Source organism: Physeter macrocephalus, chromosome 19 (assembly GCF_002837175.3).
Source record: "Physeter macrocephalus isolate SW-GA chromosome 19, ASM283717v5, whole genome shotgun sequence".
Lineage (NCBI taxonomy): Eukaryota > Metazoa > Chordata > Mammalia > Artiodactyla > Physeteridae > Physeter > Physeter macrocephalus.
This window is the reverse complement of record NC_041232.1, coordinates 16,574,664-16,585,249: the sequence shown is the minus strand read 5'-3', so window position 1 is coordinate 16,585,249 and position 10,586 is coordinate 16,574,664. Positions and strand designations below refer to the sequence as shown.

Here is a 10,586-nt window from a genome sequence, read left to right as displayed (position 1 = left end):
GGAGCCTGTGCTCCGCAATGGGAGAGGCCACAGCAGAGGGAGGCCCGTGTACCACAAAAAAAAAAAAAAAAAAAAAAAAAAAAAAAAAGTTTCCCCTGTTGTGCTTGTTAATCTACTTATTATCTCAGACCCTACCGAGACTTTTCACAACAGAATCTCTAAAGGAGGGTCCTGGGAAGTGATATTTTTAACCAGCACCCCGCCCCCCCGCCCCTTTCCTGCCCTGGCCAATCCTTATGATTCATTAAGTTGGGGAAGCTTTGATGCAGAGAATCTAGAACAGTAGGGGCTGGGTGAGAAGGAATCACCCAGAGAACGACAAGCTTGTGGGTGATGAGAAATAGGAACTTGCAGATGCAAGTTTAGAGGCTCTGGCAGGCTCAGGGTGCATGTGGACGACACGGGGATTTAACGAGGCCTGTCAACTCACGGAATGCCAGGTTCCTCAACAGGTCCTCCTGCGTGTGCTTCCTGCAGGCCCCTTATCTAGTGAGGGGGTATGCAGTCTCCGTTTCATAAAACAAATGAGTGCCATCGTTGGAGCAGTGAGATTTACGCTCCTCAGGGTACAGGCTAGTTGAGTCTCTGGTCCGATGGCCTGCCTTTCAGATGACACTCTTCCTCACTCACGTGGCCCACTTCCCTCTCATTCCGGTGTTACCGTCTGTGTGTGAGGTTCCAAAGATCCCCCGTGTTTCAGATGATCAACGCCATGGATTCCAAGATCAGATCCCTGGAACAGAGGATAGTGGAATTGTCGGAAGCCAATAAACTTGCAGCAAACAGCAGTCTCTTTACCCAGAGGAACATGTAAGTGTTCAGATTCTAACTGTGTGCTCGATTCCGCTTTGGTCTTCTCTTCTGGGCATAAACTCTGTTCTTCTGTCTGGCGGAGCAGGAGCGGATTTAACGACTCCTGTGGCGGGACCCAGCCTCTGTATACTTACGTCATCCTGCCCTCTCTGAAGTGGTCTCGCTCTACCCGCCCTCTCTTTTGAGCTGCGTTTTCTTAAATGCTTCAAGTTACCATCCCATCCCAGAGTGTTTGGCTCTCTCTAATGAGGTGATTTACAGTTTGCTTCTGGAGACCTCGTTCCCCAGACTCGCCTCCTGTAATCAGCCAGAGGTGATCTTGGGTGTGCCCAACTGGGCCATCCATTTCGCTGTTGTGAAGTTGGGCCCTTGGGGGTGAGTTTGGGGGTTCAGCAAGGACTCTCCTGTGTTCCGGGAGCACTTTGATCTTAATCTTTTCCCCCAAAGAATTACAGTCTCCTTAAGAGATCTTAAACATTCCCATCTTAGTTTAAACCAGCCTGGTAGGCCGCTGTCCGATCTTAGAGTCGTTCCAGCTTCTGAGCGGCCTGGTGAAGAGGTGAGCAAGGTCGACAGAGAAGTCGAAGGAGGAGCATTCTTTCTCCTCGTCACCCTCTCTTCCCCAGGCCTGTCTTAGTGAGTCGTTAGGGTGCTCCTGTACTCTCAGGGGGGCCCTTTCTGCTCTCCCGTACAGACTGGAAAAATACAAAGGTCTACCAAAGGAGTGCCATGATGGCATCTCTTGCACCCCCCTTGACCATACTGAATCCCACTGACGAGGGACTCCAAGCAGTGGGGACTAAACGGGCCCCAGGTCCCCACGCTGGGCCCATGCCCACGAGGCCGGGTCGGGGCAGCGCTAGCCTGGGAACGAGTGTGGTCCACTTGCTGAGACGCGCCTCTCGCCCCGCTTCTGCCCGTCCTTCTGCGGGGACATGCTCACCTCTAACGAGACTGTGATTTTGCTTGGCTCCTCCCACCACCCCCACCAGGAAGGCCCAGGAAGAAATGATTTCAGAACTCAGGCAGCAGAAGTTTTACCTGGAGACACAGGCTGGGAAACTGGAGGCCCAGAACCGGAAGCTGGAGGAGCAGCTGGAAAAAATCAGCCACCAAGACCATAGCGACAAGAATCGTCTGCTGGAGCTGGAGACTAGGCTGAGGGAGGTGAGAGTGAGGGGTGATCTCCCGAGGCTATTTGTTGGAGGACCCAGGGGCCCCCAATCATCCAAGCGTCGAGCACAAATCAATACTTACATGAGAGCCATTGTGTGTGGTGGAGAAGAGTGCAGATAGGGCCACGGGGCTCCGCGCTAGAATTCCACTTCCCCTTTTTAGGAGTTTGGTAACCTCGGGTCGGGCAGGCTACCCTACCGCCTCTGTGCTTGAGTTTCCTGATCTGTAAAACGGCCATGAAAACGTATCTCCCTCACGGGGTCACATGAGGATGACGTAAATTGGTGCATCTTCAAATGGGGGCAAAGTGATTCCTCCTGTATCCTGATTCACCAAGGGTCACATGACTGTGTCCATGCACGGAGTTTAGCACATAGTACGGCTTAATGACAGTGACAGAGGGCGCCCCCACCCATGACAGTGGGAGACTAAAAGAGAAATCTAAACTTTAGGTTTGTCTGATGGAAGGTGATTCGCTTCAGAGGTATTGGGTTGGCCAAAAAGTTCGTTTGGGTTTTTACGTAAGATGGAAAAACCCGAATGAACTTTTTGGCCAACCCAATATAAGGAAGCTGGGAAGGGCAGCCAGGTTTGGGGAGGGAAATACCACACATTTGGTTGTGAACCTTTTGAGGCTGACTGAAGCTGTGACTTGACATGGCTCACTGTGTACTTATCAGATGCCTGCTGTGTGCCAATTAGTAGCCAGATAGACAGTGGTGGCAAGACAGACCCATCCCTGATCTCGGGGGCTGTCAGCCTAGCAGGTGGGTTTAGCTGGCACTGGCAGAGGCAGGCCCGGAGTTCAGGAGGGTGGTCCTTGGAAGTGGGGCATCCCGGCTGGGCGTAGAGACACTGGGCTCAAATATTTGTGATGGAATTCTTCAAAGCGGAGGTGATCTCTCTTAAGGCAAAGACCATTAAGCAGACAGTCTTTAGTTAAGGACCAAACCTCGAATTCTGACGCTTAGGAATGTCTTCATTTGTACTGGAGTCTTGAAATGAGGCCGCTGCTCCCAAGGGCAGGAGTTGTCAAGGTGTGGACCCCTCTCTGTTAGGACCGCATGGCCTGTGTACTGAAATGCAGATTCCTGGGCGGCCTCCTCCCTCAGCTTTTTGAATGGAATCGGGGTGGGGTGGGGGTGAGGAGCAGGGATTTGCATTTTTAACCAGTGCCCTGGGTGATGCTTATGCTTCCGGAGTTTGAGGGCCATTGTTCTAGGTTATCCAGAAGCCTTAGGCGGCGGTTTTACTTTTCTAATCCAGGCGATATTTTTACTCTTCAGTAAGTTTAATCACACTTCCCCGTGGTGTCAGCCTTAGGAGTGTGAGTGTAAATAACTCGGATAGATTTCTCTGAGCGTGGGAACGCTGGCTGGCTGTCTTTTGCTTTCCCTTCCCACAAATGTCTGTCTTGTGTGTCTGCCCTGCAGCTGTAGCTCCTCTGGGCATTAACCTGCCCCAGGGAAGGCGTGGTGCTTTGTTCTCCAGTCAGTATAGCCAGTCCCACAGGGGCGGTGGGAGAAATTTAGGATGCTTCCTGAGGGGCTCAGGGCTGTATATGCTCCAGGAGAGTCTGGAGTTTAGCTTTATTTATTTATTTATTTAAAATTTTTTTATGGGAGTATAGTTGATTTACAATGCTGTGTTAGCTTCTGCTGTACAGCAAAGTGAACAAATTAAACATATATGTATAGCTACTCTTTTTTAGATTCTTTTCCCATACAGGTCATTACAGAGTATTGAGTAGAGTTCCCTGTGCTCTATAGTAGGTCCTTATTAGTTATCTATTTTATATATAGTAGTGTGTATATGTCAGTCCCAAATCTCCCAATTTATCCCTCTCCTCCTTTCCCCCTCCCCGGTAACCGTAAGTGTGTTTTCTACATCTGTGAGTCTATTTCTGTTTTGTAAATAAGTTCATTTGTACCATTTTTTTTTAGATTCCACATATAAGTGATATCATATGATATTTGTCTTTCTCTGACTTACTTCACTAGTATGACAATCTCTAGGTCTATCCATGTTGCTGAAAATGACATTATTTTGTTCTTTTTTGTGGCTGAGTAATATTCCATTGTATACATGTACCACATCTTCTTTATCCATTCCTCTGGCGATTGGCATTTAGGTTGCTTCCATGTCCTGGCTATTGTAAACAGTGCCACAATGAATATTGGGGTGCATGTGTCTTTTCGAATTATGGTTTTCTCCGGATGTATGCCCAGGAGTGGGATTGCTGGATCACATGGTAGCTCTATTTTTAGTTTTTTAAGGAAGCTCCATACTGTTCTCCATAGTGGCTGCACCAATTTACATTCCCACCAGCAGTGCAGGAGGGTTCCCTTTTCTCCACACCCTCCCCAGCAGTTATTGTTTGTAGATTTTTTGATGGTGGCCATTCTCACCCGTATGAGGTGATACCTCACCGTAGTTTTGATTTGCATTTCTCTAATAATTAGCCGTTTTGAGCATCTTTTCATGTGCTTTTTGGCCATCTTTGGAGAAATGTCTATTTAGATCTTCTGCCCATTGTTTGATTGGGTTGATTTGTTTTTTTGATGTTGAGCTACATGAGCTGTTTGTGTATTTTGGAGATTAGTCCCTTGTCAGTCACTTTGTTTGCACATATTTTCTCCTGGAGGTCAGCTTTAAATCTAGCCAGGCGGTCCGCCTTCTCTTTGCCACCTGCTGCCATTGAGATTGAGGGTAGAGGCCTCAGCCTCGGGTTTGGCCCACCTGCAAGGGTCCTGGGCGTCCTTCCCCCCAGCCCGTGTGTGCAGTGTTAGCAGTTTTCCAGCAGCGTGTGTGGCTCAGGGCCCCTGGGTTCTCCCTGCATTGGACAGCATCCTGCTCCCCAACTTCCTCCTGACGTGTGACAGTGATGTCACCGGCCTCTCATGGTTTTGCCAAGTGGCCTTGGGAGTTTTCAGGCATGCTAGCAGAGTCGCAGCCGCCTCCGACTGCTGGCATTTTAATAAGGCCAACAGTAAGTAGTTAATCCTGCCACTTTTTAGCTGTGTGACGTCTTCTCAGTTCCTGAATCTCTCGGGGCCACAGTTTGCTTGTCTGTAAAATGGAGGTCATAGTCATACCATCCTCGTTGGGTTGTTAGGAAGATGAAATGGGTGAAGACAGTGCCTGGCACGCTGTACATGGATACTGCACCTGCTGCTGTCACATCATCGTTGTCGCCACCGCCGCAACCATTGTCCTCCTCGTCATCCTCACCAGAGAGAGATCATAGCCTTGGCTTCGGCTGCCGTGGACTTGTTAAGGGCTCCCAGATCCAGCCGACCCGCCCAGACCTGTCCCTTGAGTTTCTGACCTGTTGCCCCAGTGGGCGTTGGACACCTCCACTCAGATGTCTCCCTTGCAGCTCAAGTTCAACGTGTCAAGAGTGAATTTCTTACCCTTCTCCTCAGATTGGCCCTTCCTCTCCTGTTCCCTGTCGTGGCCAGTGGTCTCACTGTCTGTGTAATTCAGATGCCCAGCAACATAGGTGTCACCTTTGCCTCCTCTCTGTCCTTTGTTCTCTGTCCCACTCTGATTTAACCACTACATCCTGTTGGTTCTCTAGGCTAAATCTTTTAAAGTCTTTCTCCTCTTCATGCCCATGGCCTTTGGGACTTGGGTGTCACCTTTTCCAGGGAGCCTTCTCCGTCCCCCTGGAGCTGGATGGGATGTCTCCTTTGGGTCTCTGTGGCCTTTCATGTTTAGCTTGTACCCTGTCGCTTTCAGTGGGTTCTCCAAGGGCAGCAAGCATCTCTTATTTGCTTGGCATCCCCATGTCTGACACAGGGTTTGGTCCCTAGGACAGCTTGTCAGTGTTGGTGACATCAGCAGATGTGCCAGGGTCTCCCACATCTCCATGCCTTGGACATCTTGCTTTCTCTGCTTGGAAGTTTCTTTCCCTTCTTAGCTGCTTGTTTGGCTCCTGGCTTCTTCAACACGGAGATCCCCGTTCACGTCCTCTCCCCCTCTGCTGTGTTCCCATCACATCCCTGCATCTCCTGACCATCTCCTGACCACAATGTATGGCAATGGTTGGTTTTCATTTTTCTCCCCAACTTGAAGGCAGAGACTGTTTTTCTTCTCCGTATTTCCTTTTACACAGAATTTGCCAAGTAAATTTTCTTTTTTCTTTTTTTTATGTTAATAGTGACTACCTTTAATATTTATTTATTTATTCATTATTTATATATTTATTTTGGCTGCACCGGGTCTTAGTTGCAGCACGTGGGATCTTCACTTGCAGCATTCGGACTTCTTAGTTGCTGCATGCGGACTTCTTAGTTGCGGCATATGGATTCTTAGTTGCGGCGTGCATGCAAGATCTAGTTCCTTGACCAGGGATCGAACCCGGGCCCCCTGTATTGGGAGTGCAGAGTCTTACCCACTGGACCACCAGGGAAGTCCCAAGTAAATTTTTCTTGAATGGACAAAAGGTTGAGTAGATAGATGGATAGATGGGCAGATGGAGGGAAGAATGATTAGTACACAGTATGACCTTAATTTGGGTTACCTAATCAGAACAAATCAGAGCAGAAATATTTAAAATAAGTGGAATTCAGTCTGTTGTTCCACTTGTATTCCCATTGTAAAAGTGTCCTTGTTACTAATACGATGTTATTTATATCTGTTTACTTTTAAATGTTTTTCTAATAAGAACAATCGTCATCATTTTCATAGGGGATTCTTGCTGTGTGGTGTTTATTTTAGAAGCTTTCCCAAGCATTCGAATAGATGAAAGGAAGGGATGGTTTGTATTGATAATATACGTTGTATATACTCTTATGTGTTCTCACTCCTGTTGATTTTTGAGACTTACCGAAGTCAGAGCTGTTTTATTGCATTTTTTTTCCTTCTTGGTTGAGTGCTGAGAATTTGATTCCATGACCAAATTTAAGATGCAGATTGCACAGCAGGTTGCGTCTTGGCTTTCTCTTCATTTAAGGTCAACGAGCATCTCTCTGTCTGTCTCAGGTCAGTCTAGAGCATGAAGAGCAGAAACTGGAGCTCAAGCGCCAGCTCACGGAGCTGCAGCTCTCTCTGCAGGAGCGCGAGTCTCAGCTGACAGCCCTGCAGGCAGCCCGGGCAGCTCTGGAGAGCCAGCTCCGCCAGGCAAAGACGGAGCTGGAAGAGACAACAGCGGAAGCAGAAGAAGAGATCCAGGCGCTCACGGTAGGATGAGTGTGGAGCTGAGGATATTTGCTCACCCCTAGAAATGCCAAGAGAGAAAAAATAAACCAGAGAGATGCTTAATGGGCAGAAAATTGGCTTATGTAGGCTGCTTCCTCTTTGGAATTAGTAAACTAGATCAACTGGGCAATATCTGAGCTTTCCTAAGGACCTTGAAAAGTTCCTCCTTTATTTATGCATTTCCTTCTTTTTAAAATAATCATCACTATATTTTAAATTTTAGTTTAACCAAAGTCTGTTTACTTGGGTCTTCTACTTTAGTTTTCAATAAACATTAAAAAAATAATAATCTTATATCTTACAGTAGTCTTTCTACCATATTTTTGTTTTTGTTTTGGTTAACCTCATTTGTGTTCCTTTTTTTTTTTTTTTTTTTTTTCAAGCTGTAGATTCTGTTTCGAGTCTTATAGTATGCATTTGATAGGTTCTGGATGGAAATGATTCTAATGAATGAGAGATTGTTTCTCTAAAAGGGACCTGGCTTCCCTGCTCTTTCTGAGAGACTGGTTTGCTCACGTGAAGAGTGTTCTCAGGAGGTATATTGTTGGTGGTGGGCGGCCCCTGGATTTAGACCTTAGTTCTTTCAGAATGTGACTTCGTTGGCCAGTCTCCCACAGTTGATCCTTCTCACACGGACTGACCCAGGCTAACAAAACTGACAAGAATTTTACATGTAAAAATGCCAATTTACCAGCTTTACAGAGGGAAATACAACCGCCAAGTTGACCAGGATAATCTTCACATTCTTCCCCTTCAGAGAAATCTACTTATAAATCCCATTTCTCTTGGAAGGCTGCTTGGTGGACCTGGACTCTGGGCATAGAGAGCTTAATGTGTTTAATGGCTGGTATCAACCAAGTGCATACATTTCTAATGGTAACATGCTGTACTTGCCAAGCCGGACGGGCACACTCATGCCTGCTGGTCAGGGCACCCCCTTCTGTGGGCAGGGCACAATGCAGCTGATGTTCAGAGTCTTTTTCAATAAGGTACCCAAATGGGTATCTTATTCATTCTGATTCATTTTGGATCCTGTCCCCATCTCCATCAGCAAACACCTCTAAACGTCTCTTAGAGTAGGGTTACTTCTGCAGATGGTCATGCACTTTTGTTGCTTATGATTTACCCTGTTTAAAAGTAATACGCATGTGTATGTATATATACATATATATGTATATATATATAGATACATAGATATGTATCTACATATATATATATTTTTTAAACTAATTTCCTTCTTAGAAGTTATCTACAACTGTTGGGTTTGGGGACCAAATTGGGAACATGATCTGAGAGTGCCAGGGTCTTTATGGACCAGTCCAGGATACAGGGCCTTCCAGGATTCTGGGGACACAGAGTAACTCCTGTACAGAAGATGCTTGTGCATCCTAGATTTTCCAGGACTTATGCCAAGTTCAGATATTGGTTGCAACCTTAGTTTCCATTGTTTTCTCTGTGAAAACACTCATTAAATGATGCCATGTGCCCCCAGTATTTGATTTGGAAAAAATAGTGTCTCTTTTTCTGTATTCTGCCCTGTTTCAAAAATGGATTGGAAACAGTTTGGAAAGATACGAAACAGTATAACAGGATAGAATAAGAAAGAAAAGTCTAAGAGAAAAGAAGTCATAGAAGAAAAAAATGGAGGTGAGAATGAAATGAATATATACGCCAAGAAGGTATATACGCTTTCTGGAGTGGGGTGGATGTGGAGAGGGACAGCCAGATAGCATTTCTTAGCTGCTAAAAGAGACACCTAAAATCCAACCACTATTATATTTAATGCCTTGTATATTAATATTTCCCCCCACATGAACCACCCCAGCTCTCAAAGAAGGAGATGTCAGTCGTTTAATCTGTACTTAGTGAGTCCTCACTGTGCGGCTAGTGCTGTGTCTTTAGCTTTTTCTCCCCAGGGGACTGGCCTGTAATCCCTCAAATCCTTTTACCCTGGAGTGGAGGAGAAGGAAACATTTACCTCTCTGTTGGAATTGGGAGGGAGGCGGTGGTCACGCGTCTTACCCCGCCCGTTTGGAAGGAGGAGGGTATACAATAGAGCTTGTGTCGCTGCTGTTTATCTGTGGGGAAATTAGTCTTTCAGTCCTGTCTTGCTGCTGGTTGGAATGTGCTGTGTCTAATGGCTGCTGGACGCCTGCACGCAGCAAGTCACGACTTAATTTAGTCAGATGAGATCACTGCCTCAGAGCCTCTTAAAAAAAAAAAAAAAAAAGAAAGAAAGAAACAAACCTCCCTAGGTCTGGAAACTAGGGCTCTACGACTCTCACAGATGAGGATCCCTTGGAAAATAGGGCTTGTTCACAATGATGACAGGAAAGTACCTTTGGTCAAACAGCTGTTTGTAAGCTCATCATGCAGCAATCCAAACCTCACATCAATTTACCTCAGTTCAGTTTGAAGGCTGTGGGTTTTTCCTCTCCCCTCCTCTTGATTATGTACCATAAATCTGGTCATGAACCACAGGTGGCTGTTGCCTGAATGGCTTTGTTGAATTTGTTCCAAAGAATGTATTTTCTGAGAGAGAGAGAGAGAAAATGGTCCCAGATGCAGTACCCTGACTCTCCCTCTCTCATTGTTCTGGTCCAAGTTCAGACCCAACGTAAGCATCAATCCAATTCAATCAGCTGGATCTAAAATGATCTCCTAGGAGGCTTGTTTGCTTCATAGCAGGCTGTTTTATCAAGAAAAGGAAATAGTCAAATGGGCTATTATTGCTTTAATTCTAAGAGGTGGCCACCTCCTCACCTGGGAGGGGAGCAGTTACCCTGTTTGGCTTCTGCCCCTGGGCCACAAATAGATGGAGCACAGTTACATGGAAGCTCTCCATTGAAGAAGTGTGGCAGGGGCCACCAGTCGCCATTGTTGGTCTTCCTCAGGCTTTCTTTTTTCCCACTCTCCCTTTACCCACCCTGTCAGTTGCATTTGCATTGAAATTCACTGGCCATTAAAAGCTGAGATTGAGTCAAGGTGGACAGTAACAAGACAGTCAGATTTAAACAAAAAGTCATGCTTTTAAGATGCTTCAGTGCTTATTGGTGGAAGAGAGAATTTTCCACCTGGAATTGAAATTTATGACTCCATGTAGAGACCTCCCTGGCGGTCCAGTGGTTAAGACTTTGCCTTCCAGCGCAGGGGGTGTGGGTTCAATCTCTGGTCGGGGAGCTAAGATCCTGCATGCCTTGGGGCCAAAAAACCAAAACATAAAACAGAAGCAATATTGTAACAAATTCAATAAAGACTTTAAAAATGGTCCACATCAAAAAATCTTTAAAAAAAAAAAAAAGAGGGGCTTCCCCGGTGGCGCAGTGGTTGCGCGTCCGCCTGCCGATGCAGGGGAACCGGGTTCGCGCCCCGGTCTGGGAGGATCCCACATGCCG

General features: G+C 46.5%; 1 protein-coding gene across 5 annotated transcripts in view; it reads left to right on the top strand.

Annotated features, from left to right (window-relative positions):
- The window catches only part of CIT (citron rho-interacting serine/threonine kinase), a 90,123-nt gene that overhangs the window by 24,494 nt on the left and 55,043 nt on the right, over window positions 1-10,586 (top strand). For all 5 annotated transcript variants that reach the window (XM_055080670.1, XM_024120540.3, XM_055080669.1 and 2 more), the window contains 3 exons: window positions 701-810; window positions 1,806-1,980; window positions 6,976-7,173. In XM_055080670.1, coding sequence (XP_054936645.1) covers window positions 701-810; window positions 1,806-1,980; window positions 6,976-7,173 — 483 coding nt within the window. The remainder of the gene's footprint in view (window positions 1-700; window positions 811-1,805; window positions 1,981-6,975; window positions 7,174-10,586) is intronic.